The 23,543-nt window shown below is 44.6% G+C and overlaps 1 protein-coding gene across 1 annotated transcript in view; it reads right to left on the bottom strand.

Annotated features, from left to right (window-relative positions):
- LOC311141625 (zinc finger MIZ domain-containing protein 2-like) overlaps nt 1-23,543 on the bottom strand; it is a 70,425-nt gene that overhangs the window by 11,586 nt on the left and 35,296 nt on the right. Inside the window, exons 2-15 of the mRNA XM_084177014.1 lie at nt 19,470-19,574; nt 12,401-12,515; nt 11,938-12,131; nt 10,923-11,103; nt 10,198-10,422; nt 9,524-9,733; nt 9,256-9,354; nt 8,809-8,983; nt 7,453-7,594; nt 7,022-7,232; nt 6,636-6,741; nt 869-1,026; nt 449-516; nt 264-332 (exon numbers count right to left, since the gene is read on the bottom strand). Of these exons, the coding sequence (XP_084033140.1) occupies nt 264-332; nt 449-516; nt 869-1,026; nt 6,636-6,741; nt 7,022-7,232; nt 7,453-7,594; nt 8,809-8,983; nt 9,256-9,354; nt 9,524-9,733; nt 10,198-10,422; nt 10,923-11,103; nt 11,938-12,131; nt 12,401-12,515; nt 19,470-19,519 (2,003 nt within the window). The 5' untranslated portion in view covers nt 19,520-19,574. The remainder of the gene's footprint in view (nt 1-263; nt 333-448; nt 517-868; nt 1,027-6,635; nt 6,742-7,021; nt 7,233-7,452; nt 7,595-8,808; nt 8,984-9,255; nt 9,355-9,523; nt 9,734-10,197; nt 10,423-10,922; nt 11,104-11,937; nt 12,132-12,400; nt 12,516-19,469; nt 19,575-23,543) is intronic.

Raw genomic sequence — 23,543 nt, forward strand, 5'->3', positions numbered from 1 at the left:
ATACGTGGCTGCAGATTAAATAGCACCATATTCCCTATATGGTGCACTACTTTTGACCAGATAGATCTCTGGACAAAAGTAGTGCACCATATAGGGAATAGGCTGCCATTCAGGACGTAACTGTGGTGTGGGTTTTGTGAGAGATATATTGGTGAGGAGGTTGGGAGGGGGGAAATAATAGAGAATGGGAGAGGAATATGGGGGGAAGAATATAAAGCAGAATCAGGTACAAGTCAGCATGACATGCAGGAGTTGGTTCTTACTTATGAATGTAGATGAGGATCCCCAGCATGTACTGGTCCACCTCTAGACCCTCCAGTAGAGCCGTCTTACTGCAAGGGGGAAAGGACATAGTAGTGAGCTTCAATCTATTTAGGACATAGTAGTGAGCTTCAATCTATTTGAACCGTGCAAGGGAGTTATGTAGTAGTCTACTATTCTAACGTACTTGCACACAGGACAGCGCCAGGTCCCCCTCTCACAGTTCAGCTGCAGGTAGGACTCCAGGTCGAAACACTGAAACCAGGTAGAGAGAGATAGTAGGTTTAGCGGAAAATTCAACAACATCCTGATACAGAAACATAACATTGATCCGCCTTTCACAACTCCTCACCCTCACATGTGTATAGAGCTCTGACATGTGACTTCCTTGGCACTCAAGCGTTGTATAGCCTATCTCCAGGGAAGAGGTGGGGGATCAACACTGGCTACGTCTGAAGTGACACCCTATTCCCTATATAGTGCCCTAAAAGTAGTGCACTATTTAGGGAATAGGGTGCCATTTCAGATGCAGCACTGTGTTTTCTTCCACCCGGAGGGAGCAGTGTTAGTGAAGCTGAGCGGTGTGGTACTGGCGAGGAGTACTGACCTGTATGTGTCTGCAGTCATGGCCCCGCGCTGGCAGCTGGATGCGGCGGAAGGTGATGGGGCACTTGAGGGATACCCTGATACCTGTCTGCTCCACCCCGTCCTCTCCATTCAGCCCCGGCGTCCCTGGGATGGTGCCACTGCTGAAGTTCCTCTTGACTGCAGTGGGGAGCGGGGGAGAGAGTGAATTTAAGGCCTTTTCACACTGCATTTTTCTTAGCCCTGGGCTATCCTTAGCCTCATGCTAAGAATGGCCCTTTGTTAACTTAGCCTGTGTTCACACAAGCAGGGTTAACTGAAAGCAACTGTCACTTTTCTGGAGTAGAATATTCAATGGCGCCGGCGGGGATGGCTGCCGTTTATAACTTATTTTGTACATAATGTTGCTGCTACCGTCTCTTACGACCGAAAAGAGCTTCTGGACATCAGAACAGCGATTACTCACCTTGAACTGGACAAATAATTGTTTTTTAATGAGTCGGACGAGAGGGATTTGCTCCAGACCCCCGACAGGGCCCTCATCCCCGTCTTTCGCAGTAGAAAGAAAAGGAGATATCGCGGAAGAAGATCGGGGAGCCTGGTAAGGAGCCGGCGACGAGTGGCTAATCTGCCTTTGCCATAGATACCATTGGCCAATTTACAATCACTTGATAATAAAGTGGACGAACTACAAGCACGTATATCCTACCAACGGGACATTAAAAACTGTAATATCTTATGTTTCAAGTCGTGGCTGAACGAAGACATGAATAACATAAACCTGTCGGGTTATACACTGTATCGGCAGGATAGAACAGCAGCCTCTGGTAAGACAAGGGGTGGCGGTCTATGTATATTTGTAAACAACAGCTGGTGCACGATATCTAAGGAAGGTTATGATGTTTTTCTAGCCTGAGGTGTAGACCACACTATCTACCAAGAGAGTTTTCATCTATATTCTTCGTAGCTGTCTATTTATCACCACAAACCGATGCTGGCACTAAGACCGCACTCAATGAACTGTATACGGCAATAAGCAAACAGGAAAATGCTCATCCAGAGGCGGCGCTCCTAGTGGCCGGGGACTTTAATGCAGGGAAACTTACATCCGTTTTACCTCATTTCTACCAGCATGTTAAATGTGCAACCAGAGGGAAAAAAACTCTAGACCACCATTACTCCACACACAGAGACGCGTACAAAGCTCTCCCTCGCCCTCCATTTGGCAAATCTGGCCATAATTCTATCCTCCTGATTCCTGCTTACAAGCAAAAACTAAAGCAGGAAGCACCAGTGACTTGGTCAATAAAAAAAAGTGGTCAGATGAAGCAGATGCTAAGCTACAGGACTGTTTTGCTAGCACAGACTGGAATATGTTCCAGGATTCTTCCAATGGCATTGAGGAGTACACCACATCAGTCACTGGCTTCATCAATAAGTGCATCGATGACGTCGTCCCCACAGTGACTGTACGTACATACCTCAACCAGAAGCCATGGATTACAGGCAATATCCGCACTGAGCTAAAGGATAGAGCTGCCACTTTCAAGGAGCGGGACTCTAACCCGGACGCTTATAAGAAATCCCGCTGTGCCCTCCGACGAACCATCAAACAGGCAAAGCGTCAATACACGACTAAGATCTAATCGTACTACACCGGCTCCGACGCTAATCCGATGTGGCAGGGCTTGCAAACTATTACAGACTACAAAGGGAAGCACAGCCGTGAGCTGCCCAGTGACACGAGCCTACCAGATGAGCTAAATTACTTCTATGCTCGCTTCGATGCAAGTAACACTGAAACATGCATGAGAGCATCAGCTGTTCCGGACGACTGTGTGATCACGCTCTCTGTAGCCGATGTGAGTAAGACCTTTAAACAGGTCAACATTCACAATGCCGCAGGGCCAGACGGATTACCAGGACGTGTAATCCAAGCATGCGCTGACCAACTGGCAAGTGTCTTCACTGACATTTTCAACCTCTCCCTGTCCGAGTCTGTAATACCAACATGTTTCAAGCAGACCACCATAGTCCCTGTACCCAAGAACACAAAGGTAACCTGCCTAAATGACTACCGACCCGTAGCACTTACGTGTGTAGCCATGAAGTGCTTTGAAAGGCTGGTCCATTGCTCACATCAACACCATTATCCCAGAAACCCTAGACCCACTCCAATTTGCATACCGCCCCAACAGATCCACAGATTATGCAATCTCTATTGCGCTCCACACTGCCCTTTCACACCTGGACAAAAGGAACAACTATGTGAGAATGCTATTAATTGACTACAGCTCAGCGTTAAACACCATAGTGCCCTCAAAGCTCATCACTAAGCTAAGGACCCTGGGACTAAACACCTCCCTCTGCAACTGGATCCTGGACTTCCTGACGGGCCGCGCCCAGGTGGTAAGGATAGGTAACAACACATCCGCTACACTGATCCTCAACACGGGGGCCCCTCAGGGGTGCGTGCTCAGTCCCATCCTGTACTCCCTGTCCACTCATGACTGCATGCCGAGGCACGACTCCAACACCATCATTAAGTTTGCCGATGACACAACAGTAGTAGGCCTGATCACCGACAACGACGAGACAGCCTATAGGGAGGAGGTCAGAGACCTGGCCATGTGGTGCCAGGACAACAACCTCTCCCTCAAAGTGATCAAGACAAAGGAGATGATTGTGGACTACAGGAAAAAGAAGAGGACAGAGCACGCCCCCATTCTCATCGACGGGGCTGTAGTGGAGCAGGTTGAGAGCTTTAAGTTCCTTGGTGTCCACATCACCAACAAACTAACATGGTCCAAGCACACCAAGACAGTCGTGAAGAGGGCACGACAAAACCTATTCCCCCTAAGGAGACTGAAAAGATTTGGCATGGGTCCTCAGATCCTCAAAAGGTTCTACAGCTGCACCATCAAGAGCATCCTGCCTGGTTGCATCACTGCCTGGTATGGCAACTGCTCGGCATCAGACCGCAAGCCACTACAGAGGGTACTGCGTACGGCCCAGTACATCACTGGGGCCAAGCTTCCTGCCATCCAGGACCACTATACCAGGTGGTGTCAGAGGAAGGCCCTAAAAATTGTCAAAGACTCCAGCCACCCTAGTAATAGACTGTTCTCTGTGCTACCGCATGGCAAGTGGTACCGGAGCACCAAGTCTAGGTCCAAGAGGCTTCTAAACAGCTTCTACCCCAAGCCATAAGACTCCTGAACATCTAATCAAATGGCTACCCAGACTATTTGCATTTTTTTTGGCATTCTTTCTTAAAACTGCATTGTTGGTTAAGGGTTTGTAAGTAAGCATTTCACTGTAAGGTCTACACATGTTGTTTTCGGCGATGTGGCAAATAATATTTGATTTGATTTGAATGGAAATCTGATTGGCTAGCCCTGGGCTAAGGTTGGTGCTAGCCCACTTTAGAATATGCAAGTGTGAACACTCTCTTAGCCCCAGGCTAAAAGCTCCCTTAGCTAAGTGCTGTGTGAACAGGGCTTTAGAGACCTATAGGCCATGTGGTGAGTGAAGTCCCCATTCTAGAGTCACAGGATGTAATGCTAATGCTATGATGCCCGTAGTACTCAGTGCCTTATCATGGGACGGTAGCGTAAAAGGGATGGAGAAATGAATGCATAGGTTTCACAAGGCTATGTCGCTCAGCTGGTAAAGCATGGTGCCTGCGATGTCAGGATTGTGGGTTTGATTCCCGCTGGGGCCACCAATATGAATATTTATGCACGCACTACTGTTATTATTAGGTGTCCTGAGTGGCGCAGTGGTCTAAGGCACTGCATCGCAGTGCTAACTGTGCCACTAGATCCTGGTTCGAATCCAGGCTCTGTCGCAGCCGGCCGCGACCGGGAGACTCATGGGCGGCGCACAATTGGCCCAGCGTCGTCCAGGGTAGGGGAGGGAATGGCCGGCAGGGATGTAGCTTAGTTGATAGAGCATGGTGTTTGCAACGCCAGGGTTGTGGGTTCGATTCCCACGGGGGGCCAGTATAAAAAAATATGTATTCACTAACTGTAAGTCGCTCTGGATAAGAGCGTCTGCTAAATGACGTAAATGTAAATGTTATTAGCTTTGGATAAAAGCATCTGCTAAATGGCTACTAAATACTACTAAAAGTGCATTCGGAAAGTATTCAGACCCCTTTCTCCAAATTTTGTTACGTTACAGCCTTATTCTAAAATTGATTAAATACATTTTTTCCTCATCAATCTACACACAATACCCCCAAATGGCGAAACAGGTTTTTATAATTTTTGGTAAATGTATTAATAATTCTGTACATAAGTATTCAGACCCTTTGCTATGAGACTCGAAATTGAGCTCAGGTTCATCCTGTTTCCATTGATCATCCTTGAGATGTTTCTACAACTTGATTGGAGTCCACCTGCGGTAAATTCAATTGATTGGACATGATTTGGAAAGGCACACACCTGTCTATATAAGGTTGCACAGTTGACAGTGCATGTCAGAGCAAAAACCAAGCCATGAGGTCGAAGGAATTGTCCGTAGAGCTCCTAGACAGCATTGTGTCGAGGCATAAATCTGGGGAAGGGTACCAAAACGTTTCGGCAGCATTGAAGGTCCCCAAGAACACAGTGGCCATCATTCTTAAATGGAAGAAGTTTTGAACCACCAAGACTCTTCCTAAAGCTGGCCGCACGGCCAAACTGAGCAATCGGGGGAGAAGGGCCTTGGTCAGGGAGGTGACCAAGAACCCAATGGTCACTCTGACAGAGCTCCAGAGTTCCTCTGTGGAGATGGGAGAACCTTCCAGAAGGACAACCATCTCTGCAGCACTCCACCAATCAGGCCTTTATGGTAGTGGCCAGACGGAAGCCACTCCTCAGTAAAAAGGCACATGACAGTCCGCTTGGAGTTTGCAAAAAGGCACCTAAAGGACTCTCAGACCATGAGAAACAAGATTCTCTGGTCTGATGAAACCAAGATTGAACTATTTGGCCTGAATGCCAAGAGTCACGTCTGAAGGAAACCTTGCACCATTGCTACGGTGAAGTATGGTGGTGGCAGCATCATGCTCTGGTTGTGTTTTTCAGCAGCAGGGACTGGGAGACTAGTCAGGATCGAGGGAAAGATGAACGGAGCAAAGTACAGAGAGATTGCTCCAGAGCGCTCAGGACCTCAGACTGGGGCAAAGGTTCACCTTCCAACAAGACAATGACACTAAGCACACAGCCAACACAACGCAGGAGTGGCTTCGGGACAAGTCTCTGAATATCCTTGAGTGACCCAGAACCTGAAGCTGACAGAGGTTGAGAGGATTTGCAGAGAAGAATGGGAGAAACTCCCCAAATACAGGTGTGCCAAGCTTGTAGCATCATACCCAAGAAGACTCGAGGCTGTAATCACTGCCAAAGGTGCTTCAACAAAGTACTGAGTAAAGGGTCTGAATACTTATGTGATATCAGTTTTTTATTAAATTTGCAAAAATTTCAAAAAACATGTTTTTGCTTTGTCGTTATGGGTATTGTGTGTAGATTGATGAAGGAAAAAAACGATTTAATCCATTTTAGATTAAGTCTGTTACGTAACAAATTGTGGAAAAAGTCAAGGGGTCATTATACTTTCCGAATGGACTGTATACTACTAAAAGCTTGTTCAGACTTTGCAATAGATTTGAGACAACTGAGAATGGCAAATGGTGGTACCAGTGGTAGTCCTAGTTCCAATGCGAGGTTTCCCTTTTAAAATAGATTTTATATCTCAATGGGATTTTCCTGGTAAATTAAAGGTTAAATAAATGCTCCACTCACTCTTAGTGACACAGTGCTCCGCCGGCAACAGCCTCTTCTTCATCAAGCCCTGCAGCACCGAGCGCACTGACGGCCTGTGGACCAGCTGGAGCACAAACAGGTGCGACTGCAGGTAGAGAGGGGCGAGGGGTTGAGAGAAGGAAAGAGACAGCGAAAGAGATATTTAGGATTAGAGATGATCAGTGCAATGGTGAACACTTGTCTCTACATAGAGGGCTACAGGTTTGACTGTGCCTCAATTTGAACTGTGACATGACACTTGCAGAAGAGTTGGTTACAATGGTGAGACTCCATTCAACAGAGAATGTGTGTGTGTGTGTGTGTGTGTGTGTGTGTGTGTGTGTGTGTGTGTGTGTGTGTGTGTGTGTGCGCTGCAGGACACTTACACAACAGCAGGCGGTGACAGTGATCTGGATGGTGTTCCTGCCAGGCTGGCACACTTGCTTCAGGTACAGGGGCTTGTGGGAAGTCTTGTTGTCACCGCGCTGGATGGTGAGGGGCGTGGCGTTAACGCTCACCTGCACCGATGCTGGCCAGTTGGTGTTCATCTGACGGTCCTCGTGGTGGTAACACTTAAACTGGAGCTCCAAGTCCGGCCTGCGTACGGTACACACACACACACACACACACGAGTACAGTATATTATAGTATAGCATGGTATAGTATAATATAGTATAGCACAGTACAGTATATTATAGTATAGCACGGTATAGTATAATATAGTATAGCACAGTACAGTATATTATAGTATAGCATGGTATAGTATAATATAGTATAGCATAGCAGTATATAACATGAAGAGCAGCAGAGCTCGAACCTCATCATGAGGGTCTTGTAGACGGAGTCGCGCAGCTGGAAGACGTGGTTGCTGACGGCCAGGTTGTGCTCCAGGCGGAAGGGTTCCAGCACCACGCCATCTCGTACGGGGAAGGTCAGCCGCAGGTCGTCGCTGGGGTTACCTGTTGAGCGAGGCCAGGAGCAATCAATCAGCCACCATGTCTCGTTGTTAGACCGTCCAAACACACACAACACTGGTTTCTCTGTTTTCTGGAGGCACCGAGCGTTACTTGCGTAAATGTAGATAATCGGTGAAACCAAAGACTACACTAACCACGCTTCCATCCACAGTTTTTATGCGAGTAATGTCATACCATATAAAAATTAATCACGACAGTTGTGATGGAAACAGGAAGTTTCAGTACAATTTTATAAATACCGACAGATAATTTGTTAGTTTGACATGGTGGGACCTTTTTGTGTCTGTAAAATTAATTATGCGAGAAATGGCAGTGGAAACGCATTGATGTGCTAATATTGATATAATAACCATCATATTGAAGTAAACTTGGAGTCACGCGACGACATGGTGTGTGGTCCTCCCACTACGACTCGGGAAACCATGCAGTTTAAATTAGGCTACAGATTAAGTAAGTTATGATGAACTTCACAGGGTGGAGAAAGTGCATGGTATGAGCTTGATGCTCCTCTCCAATAAATGTCGAGGGTCTTATTCTGGTGACATGATGATCGATGCTTGACTGCCGTTTTGAAAAATATCCATAATCTCATCATGTAAACCAGCCTACCCGCACTGTATCTGAGCCATGGCTAGATGGGATCCAGTTATTGTCAAATTAACGTCAAAAGTTTAAAAAAAAAAATATTTTAGCAAACCCTAATCATTTTCCTAACCTTTACCTAATTATTATAACCTGCTGCGTAAATTCTCCTAACCTGCTACGAAAAGTCAAATCTGACGGTGAGTCGACAAAAGCTAGATCACTTCTAGCCATTACCCTGTATCTGCGAGCTGCTGGCTAAAGTACACGTAACAAGACCATAGTAGGCACATCTTCTATTTAATGCAACAGTTTTTGTGACAACACATAGAACGTACGCAAAAAGGTACATTTTGAGTGCACTACGTCATCAGCACGGATTTTTATCTGCAATAAGTCCGTTTGGTGGAAACACACCACCGGTGGGAAAATGTACCTATTTTCTTTATGCAGATTTTTGAATATTCGCATGAAAATCTGTCCCCAATTGGATGGAAGCCTAGCTACTGAGAGACAGGGGATTTCAAAAGCATATTATGTGTGTGAGTGTGTCATGGATAAGAGCGTCTGCTAAATGACTAAAATGTAAATGTAAATGATATGTTTGGGTTTACCTGTGGGGGGTGGTGGGGGTAGGGAGTTCATGTTTGGCTTGATGTCAGGCAGAAAAGAGGGCTTGACGTCATGGCCAGGAGACATGTAGGGGGGCACCGCACTGCCCGGGGTTATGGGTGGGGTGGGGTTTCCAGGAAGGGGAGAGCTTGGATAACCAGGCATCGCCCTGCCCGGCTGGGACACAAAGAGAACAAGAGTAGGGTTAGGTTGCTGTACTCGGAGGACTAAAAATACCAGCAATGTGCTGTGCTTTGAGATGTTGCCTTTCAGAGGCGACGTAGGTCTACATCTCCACACACAAAGACAAGCCTGGTCCCAAATCTGTTTGTGCTGTCTTGCCAACTCCTATGGCCATTGGCAAGAGAGCACAAACAGATCTGGGACCATGTTACACAAAAACATAATGAAGGTAGAATGAGTTCTCTCTCTCTCGGTCTCTCTCTCACCCCATTGACTGCAGCCTGGTTGAAGGTGTTGTAAGGTCCACCGACTCCCCCAGCTGCTAGTGAATTTAGCGTGTTGCCCTGCCCGTTGAACTGCTCCGACTGAAAGGCAAATCGCAAAACACTGGTTTGTACTCTGGACTCTAGTTTGGGTATTATTACAGTAGCTAACCAGGGCATTCACACACATAGGAAGGAGGGTGTGAAAACAGCACAGGCCACCAGGCTGTGAAACACACAGACAGACACTGGACAGCGTAGGAAGTGTTACCTTGTAGTACTGTCCTGGGTGGGCTGGTCCCGAGGGGTACTGGCCCATGTTGCCCTGCTGCATGGGCATTTTGTGGCCTTGGTAGGAGGGGGAGGTAGCTGAGCGCTGGGGCCCCGGGCCCCCGTGGTACTGCATGGGCTGCCCAGGGTAGGGCCCCTGACCAGGAGCAGGGCCAGCCATGCCTGGACCATACTGCTGCCCGGGAAAGCCCTGAGGGAGAGACACAGAGGGGGCAAAATGGAACAGAGATATGTGTTGACCCCAAAACAAAACTGGGCACACAATTATATTTCTGGTATGATGGGGATACAACGAAATGAAAGCTATAATGTTACAGAGAATGACCTCACCAAATAAGGAAGTTGAGCTTACTTGAGTTTTAAGCTGGCGAAATTACACTTTGATACCCAGCATTTATTAGAGGCGTTAACTTGCTAAAATGTGAAGGGACTACTATAAGAAAATGGCCCATTTTGGTGAAGTTGGACAGTGTACCCAAAAACAACTACATATCAAGATCAAGCTTAATAAAATTAAATGAAATATGATTATGGATGTATGTAGGTGTTAACATAGTATTATAATTCACACTGTATATTTCCAATTTATGGCTATCAGTCTACAAATGGTTTGCATTAGAAAGTATGTGAAGTAATTCGCCGGGAGAGACGAACCTCAGCGTTGTATGGGCGTTTGAGTCCCTGCTGCGGCCTGGGGGGTCCCTGCTGAGCCCCGGGGTAGCCCGGGTGCTGGGGCATCCTCTGGCCCTGAGGGGCTCCGTACATGGGCCCCATGGACGGGGGACGAGCGGGACCCATCCCTGCCGGGGACATGCCAGGGGGACCTCTGGGGCCCGGGTGTTGCATGAACTGTGTGTTGTAGCCCGCGCCGCCGGCCATCTGAAAAGTCCTCTAGGTTAGTGTGGGCGTGACATGGCAGATGAGATAAAGCAAACAGAAGTCTCTTTGATGTTCTCTGTTTTCCCTGGTTTACGTGGTTATAATAACGTATAAATACAGTCCATTTGAGCGGTGTTGCTCATAAGACACTCACTCCTACAGCCAGCAGGGGGTGCAGTATCCACTCAGACCCACAGAGGCCACCATTTTGGTTGGATGTTTCAACACAATACATGAGTCTGACAGGCAACTCCCATAAGGCTTTTACGTCTCAACCCCTGGCTTGTGGTCATCCTGAGACAATAGTATTACAATAGCAGAGTAGGATTAAGTTGCCCCTAGATACTAATCTTGGGTCAGTTTTGCATTTTCCCCTCTAATGGTTAAGGTTAGGATTTGGGAGAAGGCAAGCTGATCCTAGATCTATACCTATGGAAAAATTAACTCTAGAGCATGTACTACCTTGCTCTCCCTCCCTCCCTCCATCCCTCCTTCCTTACCTGGCCATAGTTCATCTCCTGGTTCTGCTTCTCCTGGATAGCAGCAACCGTTGCCGTGGCTGTGGCCGTTGCTGTGGCAGCCGCTGCGGCCACAGCTGCCGCCGCCGCCTGGGTGAAGTCGGTTTGAGGGCGGATGCCGTGAGGGGGCATGCCCATAGACCCCCCTCCGTTATTGGGGTAACTGAGGCGGCAGAGAAATGGTTGTTTCAAAATAAACCAATCTGAAAATAGTGTGTGTCTCCAGTATTTCACACACAGGTACATTTTCTCCCTGTAAAACAGTAACTGTTCCGTATAACCAGAAACCATCATCCTCATTGCTACTATACAAAGACTAAAGGAGGACTACTATACAACATGTCTGACAGCTAATTCATTCTGTTTTGGTTTGGACTCTTGTCCCTTGTGCTCGGAGGGAATAGTTCCAGCTATTCAAAAACGAATGGTGCATAGAGATTATTTGTATTTATTTATTTATTTTTGTCATTTAGCAGACGCTCTTATCCAGAGCGACTTACAGGAGCAATTAGGGTTAAGTGCCTTGCTCAAGGGCACATCGGCAGATTTTTCACCTAGTCGGCTTGAGGATTAGAACCAGCGACCTTTCTGTTACTGGCACAACGCTCTTAACCACTAGTGTCACCCTGAATGTTTAACAATTTAGTCTATTCAGGATTAAATAGCCTACTAGTCGACTGAATCTACAATGGTATGAGAGGGGATGGCAAAAGGATGCTGCTGTCAATGGGTGAGTCAGAGACAGGTCTCACTAAAAGGAAACGGTTGCAGCAAAGGAAGATGGATGAGGAGCTCTGACACTATCCAGCCTTCACATACTGGAGTTGGCAGAGGCATATTGCCAACACGGGCATGTGTGTGTGGTCAAGATGTTGACTCACTTAATCTTTGCCTCCAAATCTCTCCTCTCCTTCTCCACGAGGTAATTCCACATGAATGAGCGGAGGTAAAAACATGTGGCCTGGGCCTGGGCTATATCTGTCTGTCTGACGCTTACCTGCCCACGTAGCCAGGCCCGGCAGGGTATCCCCCATTGCCCCTGCCGTACATGCCCTGCTGCATGTAGCCTTTGTTGGGCTCCGGGTAGCCCTGTTGACCAATAAACTGCTGGCCCATCCCAGGGCTGTGGCCAGGCATCATGTTGCCCCCGCCAGAGTTCCCACCTGGGCCCATCGGGTTCCCACCCAGGACCTGAGAGGGGGAGGAGAAACAAACAGAGGAGCGTTACGAGGTGAATCACTATCAACCTAGTTCTAATATCGCACCGCGATGATACTTGTACTTTGGAATGTTGATCTATCGCCTGTGGAGGAAGGGAAGGGAGGGTGACATTGTATCGCAGCTGTAGGTAGCGTCCCAAATGGGTCCTGGTCAAAAGTAGTGCACTACATAGGGAATAGGGTGCCATTTGGGACGCAGCCTTAATGTTTGCTTTCATGGGGTCACGGGTCTATCCATACCTGGCTGGGTGAAGGATTGGTCACCCCCCACACTGTGGTTACCACAGACAGGGAGCCTGCCGGCTGATTGCTGCCTTGCTGCCAGGACACAGGGTCATAAGGGTAGGAGCAGTCACTGAGGAGGAGGAGAGACAGAGAGAGATTACTGACTGGAGAATTGGGTCGTGACCAACACTTCCTCTATGGCGCTTCGGGGACCTCAACTATGGGATAAGGTGGATAAGTCGGAGCTTTGAGCTGATGCTGGAGCTTTGCTTTGTCAGGAGAGAAATATGGAAATGTATTTATACATGTAAGCAACATGCATGCCTGAAGATTCTGGCTTTGCTATAGCCCGTTCATATTTAAAATCTCTGCTGAGCATGTGTGCTGCCTGTGCTTTACTTAGTGGATTTGCCTTGTGCATGTCAGTCACATTATCACACGACACTGCACCATGTCTCCATGGAGATAAAGCCGTCACCTAGATAGGGGTAAAAGTAGCAGTGCCAAGAGAGAAGTTACGTGTGTGTGTGTGACTCATACTGGGTAAAACAGGCCTGCTCTAGTTATTCCTGTTTGCTTTCCATAATCAGCCTTGCAGCGCACATCTTGTTGAGTCTGGCACGGTGGCCACACAGGCACAGCAGGGTTTCCGTTATTTTGGCCGATAAAAAAAATGAAAAGCCTGTTGCCGGCCAAAATGACTGGGAGACTTTAAAAAATCCCATTGCAAAATTATGCTTATATTCATTGATGGAAATACCAGTCGATAGAAATACATTTGACCGTCATTCTTATGGGTCTATAGGTAATTTGCATAATTTAGTGAAATGAAATTGGCCTGTGTGTATTTTCGTTAGTCATCATGTGTCTTATTTATCCAACACAACTATCACACGTGCACAGCATACAGAGCTCCTCAGCTGTTAGCTGCTGGAACAGTAAAACCTGCTTTTATAAGCCCATTCTTTGCGCAACAATTCTAAAGGCAATCATGTGTTAAAAACAGTTTTGGTGCACGATTAAAAATAATACTTTTTTTATTTCTCAATAGGTAATTGAAGCGTGCCTCCCAATCACTATTCAAGTGCAGGCAACAGGATATCAGCGCGTCACCCACCACTTTACAATGTGAGCTAGAGCCAGTATGCATTTTGAAGACATACTTAATTGTTTGAAACCTGAATGTTTTATTTCATTTTATGAGGCATGTCTTACCTTGCTTCAAAGTAGCCTATAGGCAAAATCTGACCATAAAGCGTGGAGGCAATTATTTTATAAAGAATTCGTCGGCGAGTGAGTTTCAAGTTTGGGAAAGCTTATAATTAACCTACCATTTCTACTGTTTTACGTGCCAGTTATGATTTTCATATGCGCATTTTCGTGGAACAGTTTCATTTAAATAATAACATTTTCGTTTCTCAAAATCATTGTCACATGGTTAATCATAAAAATCGGAATTAAAATGATCAAAATCGAAAAGTTAAAAGTCAACTAATGCGAGATCGCCATGATCCAATGGCGCATAAAGAAATGAGCGCATGGAACTCATAGCCTATAGTGCCTTGCAAAAGTATTCATCCCCATTGGCGCTTTTCCTATTTTGTTGCATTACAACCTGTAATTTAAATGGATTTTTATTTGGATTTCATGTAATGGACATACACAAAATAGTCCATGGCACCACAACAAACCTGCCAAGAGACGGCCTCCCACCAAAACTTACGGAGCAGGCAAGGAGTGCATTAATCAGAGAGGCAACAAAAAGACCAAAGATAACCCTGAAGGAGCTGCAAAGCTCCACAGCGGCAATTGGAGTATCTGTCCATAGGACCACTTTAAGCCGTACACTCCACAGAGCTGGGCTTTATGGAAGAGTGGCCAGAAAAAAGATATTGCTTAAAGAAAATAATAAGCAAACACGTTTGGTGTTCGCCAAAAGGCATGTGGGAGACTCCCCAAACATATGGAAGAAGGTACTCTGGTCAGATGAGACTAAAATTGAGCTTTTTGGCCATCAAGGAAAACGCTATGTCTGGTGCAAACCCAACACCTCTCATCACCCCGAGAACACCATCCCCACAGTGAAGCATGGTGGTGGCAGCATCATGCTGTGGGGATGTTTTTCCATCGGCAGGGACTGGGAAACTGCTCAGAATTGAAGGAATGATGGATGGCGCTAAATACAGGGAAATTCTTGAATGAAACCTGTTTCAGTCTTCCAGAGATTTTAGACTGGGACAAAGGTACACCTTCCAGCAGGACAATGACCCTAAGCATACTGCTAAAGCAACACTCGAGTGGTTTAAGGGGAAACATTTAAATGTCTTGGAATGGCCTAGTCAAAGCCCAGACCTCAATCCAATTGAGAATCTGTGGTATGACTTAAAGATTGCTGTACACCAGCGGAACCCATCCAACTTGAAGGAGCTGGAGCAGTTTTGCCTTGAAGAATGGGAAAAAATCCCAGTGGCTAGATGTGCCAAGCTTATGGAGAAATACCCCAAGAGAGTTGCAGCTGTAATTGCTGCAAAAGGTGGCTCTACAAAGTATTGACTTTGGCGGGGTGAATAGTTATGCACGCTCAAGTTCTGTTTTTTTTGTCTTATTTCTTTTTTGTTTCACAAAAAAAAACAAAAAAAATCTTCAAAGTGGTAGGCATGTTGTGTAAATCAAATGATACAAACCCCCAAAAAATCTATTTTAATTCCAGGTTGTAAGGCAACAAAATAGGGAAAATGCCAATGTATAGGCCAATGCAGCAGTAGGCTTATAACTTCCATTGTTCTTTCACACTGAGGATTGGTGATTATCGAGGGGGAGAATGTTGGAAAGATTTTTCAAATAGCTTACAGTGAAGAACTATAGTTTTATTATATTATAATTCGCAATGGATGTTAAAAAACCACTTTCCTACATTTCCACGCAGCAGGCCAGGTACTTCTATACGTGCTCAGGCGTGCACGATCCCTCAACATTATCAGGACAGAGAAACCAGACACATGCTCATTGTTCACACTGAGCACGCCAAACAAAAGGCAATGAAAAATTTTATAAATCTCGTAAATGATGGTTATGAAATAAACCAAAACATGTTTCTCACAAGTGAGGCAGGTTGTGAACTCTGCAAACAACTTTTCCACTCCGAGAATGAGAACGGTAAATGACAGTAATTAATGGATTAATTAACAGAAATTAGCCTTATTCAAAAATGGATAAAATAGTTTTTTCCCCTCATCAATCTACACACAATACCCCATAACGACAGCATAAACAGGTTTTCAGAAATTCTTGCAACAAACAAAAAAGAAGACGTAAATATGACATTTACATAAATATTGGTTATGAAACCTTGGTGTGCAGCCTTCCTATTCAGACCCTTTACTCAGTACTTTGTTGAAGCACCTTTGGCAGCGATTACATCTTCGAGTCTTCTTGGGTAGGACGCTACAAGCTTGGCACACCTGTATTTGGAGAGTTTCTCCCATTCTTCTCTGCAGATCCTCTCAAACTCTGTCAGGTTGGATGGGGAGCGTTGCTGCACAGCTATTTTCAGGTCTCTCCAGAGATGTTCGATGGGTTCAAGTCCGGACTCTGGCTGGGCTACTCAAGGACATTCAGAGACTTGTCCCGAAGCCACTCCTGCGTTGTCTTGGCTGTCTGCTTAGGGTCATTGTCCTGTTGGAAGGTGAACCTTCGCCCTAGTCTGGAGCAGGTATTCATCAAGGATTTCTCTGTACTTTGCTCCGTTCATCTTTCCCTCGATCCTGACTAGTCTCCCAGTCCCTGCCGCTGAAAAACATCCCCACAGCATGATGCTGCCATCACCATGCTTCACCGTAGGGATGGTGCCAGGTTTCCTCCAAACGTGACTCTTGGCATTCAGGCCAAAGAGTTCAATCTTGGTTTCATCATACCAGATAATCTTGTTTCTCATGGTCTGAGAGTCCTTTAGGTGCCTTTTGGCAAATTCCAAGTGGGCTGTCATGTGCCTTTTACTGAGGAGTGGCTTCTGTCTGGCCACTCTACCATAAAGGCCTGATTGGTGCTGTGCTGCAGAGATGGTTGTTATTCTGGAAGGTTCTCCCGCCTTTCTCCCCCGATTGCTCAGTTTGGCCAGGCGTCCAGCTCTAGGAAGAGTCTTGGTGGTTCTAAACTTTTTCCATTTAAGAATGATGGAGTCCACTGTGTTCGTGGGGACCTTTAATGCTGCAGAAATGTTTTGGTACCCTTCCCCAGATCTGTGCCTCGACACAATCCTGTCTCAGAGCTCTTCGGACAATTCCTTTGACCTCATGGCTTGGTTTTAACTCTGATATGCCCTGTCAACTGTGGGACCTTATATAGACAGGTGTGTGCCTTTCCAAATCATATCCGATCAATTGAATTTGGAGGTGAAAGAAACGCACACCTGTTTAGGTGCTGGCTAGCGGAGTAGAAGACCTAAAAAAGAAAAGGAGATCCAGGCAGATCTTTAATTTAAAGACCCTTGCTCCCTTCGGTCTCAACATAGATTTTGATCTGAAGCCATTCTTGTCATTATTGTGATTTTGCTATTCATTGTAAATGTTTGTAGGCCTATGTAGCCAAATTGTCTCTATGATCGTATGCTATCCATTCATGTTTTCTATATTTTCTATTTATATCTGTAAATTAACCAATGATATCAAGCCTCACCTGGCCATGATTACAGACACCTGTGTGTCCTTTGAAACTATATAAACAAGTGACCCACAGTGTTTGTCATTATACCCTGATGAAGAAACTTGTCTGTCGAAACGTTGGTTATTAGGTTATTAAATTATTGCATCTGAGCTCCTAGAGTGTGCGGCTCTCCTTTTCTTTTTCAATCAATTGAATTTACCATAGGTGGACTCCAATCAAGTTGTAGAAACATCTCAAGGATGATCAATGGAAACAAGATGCACCTGAGCTCAATTTTGAGTCTCATAGCAAAAGGTCTGTTTTTTATTTGTAATAAATTAGCAAACATTTCTGAAAACCTGTTTTCGCTTTGTCATTAAGGGGTATTGTGTGTAGATTGATGAGGGGGAAAAAATATTTAATCCACTTTAGAATAAGGCTGTAGCATAACAAAATGTGGAAAAAGGGGAAGTGGTCTGACTCTTTCCGAATTCACTGTACTGTTTAAAGAGGTAGGGTTTCAGATGTTTTTGGAAGATAGGTGGGGACATTACGAGTTGCATGTTCTGTTAAAATGCATTACCATAATCTAAATGGTATTTCTGTCATTCTGAGCACCGTGGGTGGATGCCCTAATGGGTTATACACACAATACACATGGGTCCGGTAAATTTCTCAAATGGCAGGTAAATTAAAATCTTCCCAGTCATGTTGTCAGGCGCCACATTTTCCTAACAGAAACCCTGATGCACAGATACAACACTCAGGCATCTGCACAAACCCATTGGGAGTGTAAATGTGTGTGTGTGTTGTGTGTGTGTAGTGTGTGTGTGTGCATGTGTACAGTGCGTGTGTGCGCGGTGTGTGTGTGTACAGGCGGCCTTGAACTATGTGGGACACCTTCAATGACCATGAAGATGAGAAGAACCATGTATGTACACCACAACACGGCACCTCCTGCAAACTACTTCCTGTGGGCCTGATCCCTTGACTGGGACAAAGGACAGTGGCATGTTTCTCTGAGCCCCTCTCCACTCTCAGACAACAGAGCTCTTCAGAGCTCCACAGAACCTGTCCACAGGTCACACTGACTCACACGCTGCACACCACACATCTATGGATGTGACAACACATTTACCAAATGGCACCCTATTCCCTATCCTGGTCAAAAGTAGTGCACTAAATAGGGAACAGGCTGGGGACGCAAACTTGGTGTGCAGCCTTGCTGCAGCAGAGCCACTGCTCCCAAGTCCCTACACTACAGTATGTAGGCTAGTTATACCCAGCAGCCAGAGAGCAACAACACTAAAGTCTCCTTGCTTTAGGTTACATGTTCAACATACTCCAGGTAAGATGGGGCTACGCTCTGTGACTTCACTGAACAGTTTACTTCAGGTGAGGTCATTCTGAATTTGGTCAAATCCAAGGTCCAAACTGTATTAGAACGTGTGGCTCTGCACAAATGTTGTGCAATGATGATTCCCTGAAGTGCTACTGCAGGTGTAGGTTAAAGTTGGCCATAGATACAGATCTTGAGTCAGTTTAGCATTTTCCCCAATGGTTAAGGTTAGGATTTGGGGAGGGGATGCTTATCCTAGAACTGTACATAGGGGGAACTTCAACCCAGAGCACAAAGGCCAGGGACAGGGATCACACCGGGTGGATAAGAGCGTCTGCTAAATGACAAAAAAAAAAAAAAAAAAAAAAATTACTACTTCATCATCATCAGACATACGGACCAATTGAGAAAGCTGTTAAGGCTAGCTGCTACTTCATACTGTCAACAAAATCCAACTTGGTTGGACTGAGAGGTGACTATGGTAAACTGCTAGAGAAAGTTGATGTTGGTGGTACAGGAATTTCAACTGGGAGAGAGAGATTTGCTGGGCTAGACCCAGGCCTCTATCCAGGCAAACTGTACTGAAGTGAGGGTTAGAAGGCTATATCAGCACAAAACTGTGTTGAGTAAGTGTTTCTATATTAAAATAAAGCTACGTTGGAGTGAAAGGTGGTGGCATATTTTTGCCTTGTGTGGGTGTACTTTCTCATTCAAATAAAAACATTACTGTCACACTCTTTTCTCAACTCCCACGTCTAGCCAGCCATCCTCAAAATAAGTTCACTTTATCTGTCAGTTCATCTCGACTCTCCCTTGCCTCCTTGACAGAAATTCACAGATAGGATGTATTTCTGGGCCCGTATTCACAAAGCATCTCAGAGTATGACCAAGGATCAGTTTCGTGTTTTAAATCATAATGAATAAGAGGGGGGACCTGATCCTAGATCAGCACTCCTACTCTGAGACACGTGAATACAGGCCCTGAAAGTCACATAGCTATTCTTCCAATCTACAAAACACATCAAAGCTTAGAATCATCCTTATCGAACGGAGAGGGAGGAGAGATGGGCAGGCTGTCTGGCTGGGTGGGTAGTTGGTACACACCTGTGTGGATTAGGAGGCAGGCCAGGTTTCATGGAGTTCATGGGGTTCATCGGAGGGACGTTGGGGTCAGCAGGGAGCCCCACAACTCCGCAACCAGCAGGCAGCCTGAAAACAAAAGAACACGTGTTTAGACATGAGGCCAACTATTAAGATAGCAGTCTACCGTACCACATTGGAGAATAGACATGAGAAATGTTCCTGCAATGTTGCTATCATTTGCATATTCAGAAAGTCTATAATTATAAGAGGAGAAACTACCAAAACAATGATTGCCATCCCTCAGCTACAAGAGGGACACTACTGAGCAAATCAACATAGGCCTACCACCCAATGTTGTTGTTACGTATACAGTGCCTTCAGAAAGTATTCACACCCCTTGACTTTATCCACATTTTGTTGTGTCACAGCCTGAATTTAAAATTGTTTAAATTTAGATTTCTTATCACTGGACTACACACAATACCCCATCATGTCAAAGTGGACTTATGTTTTTCGAAATGTTTCCAAATTAATTTCAAATAACAAGCTCTAACGTCTTGAGTCAAAAAGTATTCAACCCCTTTGCTATGGCAACACTAAATAAGTTCAGAAGTAAAAATGTGCTTAACAAGACACATCATAAGTTGCATGGACTCACTCTGTGTGCAATAACAGTGTTTAACATTATTTTTGAATGACTACCTCATCTCTGTCCCCCACACATACAACTATCTGTAAGATCACTCAGTAGAGCAGTGAATTTCAAACACAGATTCAACCACAAAGACCAGGGATGTTTTCCAATGCCTCGCAAAAAGGGATGAAAAGCAGACATTGAATATCCCTTTGACCATGGTGAAGTTATTAATTACACTTTGGATGGTGTATCAATACACCCAGTCACTACAAAGATACAGGCGTCCTTCCTAACTCAGCTGTCGGAGAGGAAGGAAACTGCTCAGGGATTTCACCATGCCAACGGTGATGTTACAGAGTTTAATGGCTGTGATAGGAGAAAACTGAGGATGGATCAACAACATTGTAGTTACTCTACAATACTAACCTAATTGACAGAGTGAAAAGAAAGAAGCCTGTACAGAACACAAATATTCCAAAACATGCATCCTGTTTGCAACAAGGCACTAAAGTAATATTGCAAGAAATGTGGCAAAGCAATTCATTTTTTGTATACAAAGTGTTATGTTTGCAGCAAACCCAATACAACATATTACTGAGTACCACTCTCCATATTTTCAATCATAGGGGTGGCTGCATCATGTTATGGGTATGCTTGTAATCGTTATGGACTGGGGAGTTTTTTAGCATGAAAGATGAACAGAATGGAGCTAAGCACAGACAAAATGATAGAAGAAAACCTGGTTAAGTCTGCTTTCCACCAGACATTGGGAGATTAATTTACCTATCAACAGGACAATAACCTAAAACACAAGGCTAAATCTACACTGGAGTTGCTTACCAAGACGACATTGAATGTTCCTGAGTAGCCTAGTTACAGTTTTGATTTAAATCTGCTTGAAAATATATTGCAAGACCTGAAAATGGTTGTCTAGCAATAATCAACAACCAATTTGACAGCGCTTGAAGAATTTCAAAAAGAATGGGCAAACGTTGCACAATCCAGGTGTGGAAAACACTTAGAGACTTACCCAGAAAGACTCACAGCTATAATCACTGCAAAAAGTGCTTCTACATTTACGTCATTTAGCAGACGCTCTTATTCAGAGCGACTTACAAATTGGTGCATTCAACTTATGATAGCCAGTGGGACAACCACCTTTTTTTTTTTTTTTATGGGGGAGAAGGATTACTTTATACTATTCCAGGTATTCCTTAAAGAGGTAGGGTTTCAAGTGTCTCCGGAAGGTGGTCAGTGACTCCGCTGTCCTGGCATCGTGGGGAAGCTTGTTCCACCATTGGGGTGCCAGAGCAGCGAATAGCTTTGACTGGGCTGAGCGGGATAAGTTGAAGGGGTTTAATGGCACAGGCAGGGAGCCCAGCCAACAGCGAGTTGCAGTAATCCAGATGGGAGATGACAAGTGCCTGGATTAGGACCTGTGCCGCTTTCTGTGTAAGCTACAAAGTATTGACTCAGGGGTGTGAATACTTATGTACATTTTCAATAAATTTGCAAACATTTGTAAAAACATGTTTTCACTTTGTCATTATGGGGTATTGTGTGTAGATGTGTGAGAAGTTTTTTTTTATTTAATCCATTTTGAATTCAAGCTATAACACAACAAAATGTGGAATAAATCAAGGGTATGAATACTTTCTGAAGGTACTGTAGCAGGACAGATGGACACATTATCTATTTCAGCCTCGGGCAGATCAGATCGAGAGAAGTTTTGTTACACGATCAAAGTCATGACGTACATTGTCATAATGACATCAGGCCAAACCAAAAATTCCATAGGGAAACGGGAGGGAGGGTTGGGATGGTCCTAGTTGTTGGAGAACCGGTCCTCCACTGAATTTATGAGCAGCCAGGAAGTGAGACTGAGTGGTATTGAATGTAATGTTGTTACGTATACAGTGCCTTAGTAGTTGAATCTGTGTTTGAAATGCACTGCTCGACTGAGGGGCCTTACAGATAATTGTATGTGTGTGGTAGAGATGAGGTAGTCATTCAAAAATCATGTTAAACACTATTATTGCACACAGAGAGAGTCCATGCAATTTATTATGTGACTTGTTTAGCACATTTTTACTCATGAACTTATTTAGGCTGGCCATAACAAAGGGGTTGAATACTTATTGGCATTTCAGCTTTTCATGTGTAAATGGACTTGTGGTTCGACATTGTAAAGTTGAATTTGTGTATGGTTCTGCAACAAAGGAGAGACATAAGCAGGTTGCATAACATAAAAGATGTGATAAGGATCGATCAATTAAACCAATATATCTCAAATAAGGAAATTAGATGACATCTTAACGTTATGACTTAACTAAAATATACATGGGAATAGGAAACAAACTTACTCTTAACTTAACACAACTGGAAAGAAACTGAGAAATGACTTGACTGGATTTAAACACAAACTAAAAAGGTGTGAATGAGCCAGGGAAGTCCTGATAATTAGTGGCAAGTGTTTGGCATTGAGAGAGAGTCAACAGGTGAAATCAACTTGGTTGATCAAGTTCATCTCAGTAGTATGCTGCTCCACTCCAAGGGCTTTTGTACAGCCGCCAACCAGCTGCATGGGGCTGTATAGAGTACCACAGTATGAGTCATAATACCCATAAAACCTAGCGGTCAAACGAGGAAATGGTTCAATTTTTTTTACACAATTCATTTTTCCCATTGCGGATTTTAGAAACACTTAAAATAAGGGCTTTGTTTCGTGCAGGCTTACCCTGGCATGACATTTTGATAACCATGTAAATCTCTCTAGGACAAGGTGACTTTTATCAATATATTCGCCTGTATTTCCCCCGAAAAAATGAAATGCTAATTAGCTGCTAATGTGGCTATCATAAAGAACTACAAATGCCATGATGATCTGGACAAGACTGCCAAATCAAAAGGTAAGAATCTCTGTTAGCTAAATTTAGTAAATAATAAATTGGCTAAAGTTATTTAAATTGACAATTCTGTGAACTGTTTTGTGTAACTTTTAAATTGACAAAACACCGGTTAGCAAAGGTGTCAGCTAGAGATGACATGCAGGAGCTTACAGGGATTTGTAGTCTTGCATGATGTCTACTTTGATGCTATATAGCATTTTCGAATCTGAGAGTAAATAGAGCCAAATATAATTATAAAAGTCACCTTGTTCGAGAGCGAGTTGCATGGTTACCAAAACATCACGCCAGGGTAAGCCTACACAAAACACAGCCCTTATTAAGTGTTTCTAAAATTAAAAATGAATGGTGGAAAAAACTTTTGGAATCATTTCCCTGTTTGACCGCTAGTTTTTATGGGTAGTAGTGCATCATCAGTTCCTCTTGTTATGTTAGTCATTGCAGACCTTAGAGAGCTATTTATAACTATAATGTCCAGATCAACTAGCCCATGTCAGCTAACATTTTCCTATTTTTGTTACTCAAATATCACATGAATACATATTAGACATG

This window comes from Coregonus lavaretus (assembly GCF_964263955.1).
Source record: "Coregonus lavaretus genome assembly, chromosome: 14".
Taxonomy (NCBI): domain Eukaryota; kingdom Metazoa; phylum Chordata; class Actinopteri; order Salmoniformes; family Salmonidae; genus Coregonus; species Coregonus lavaretus.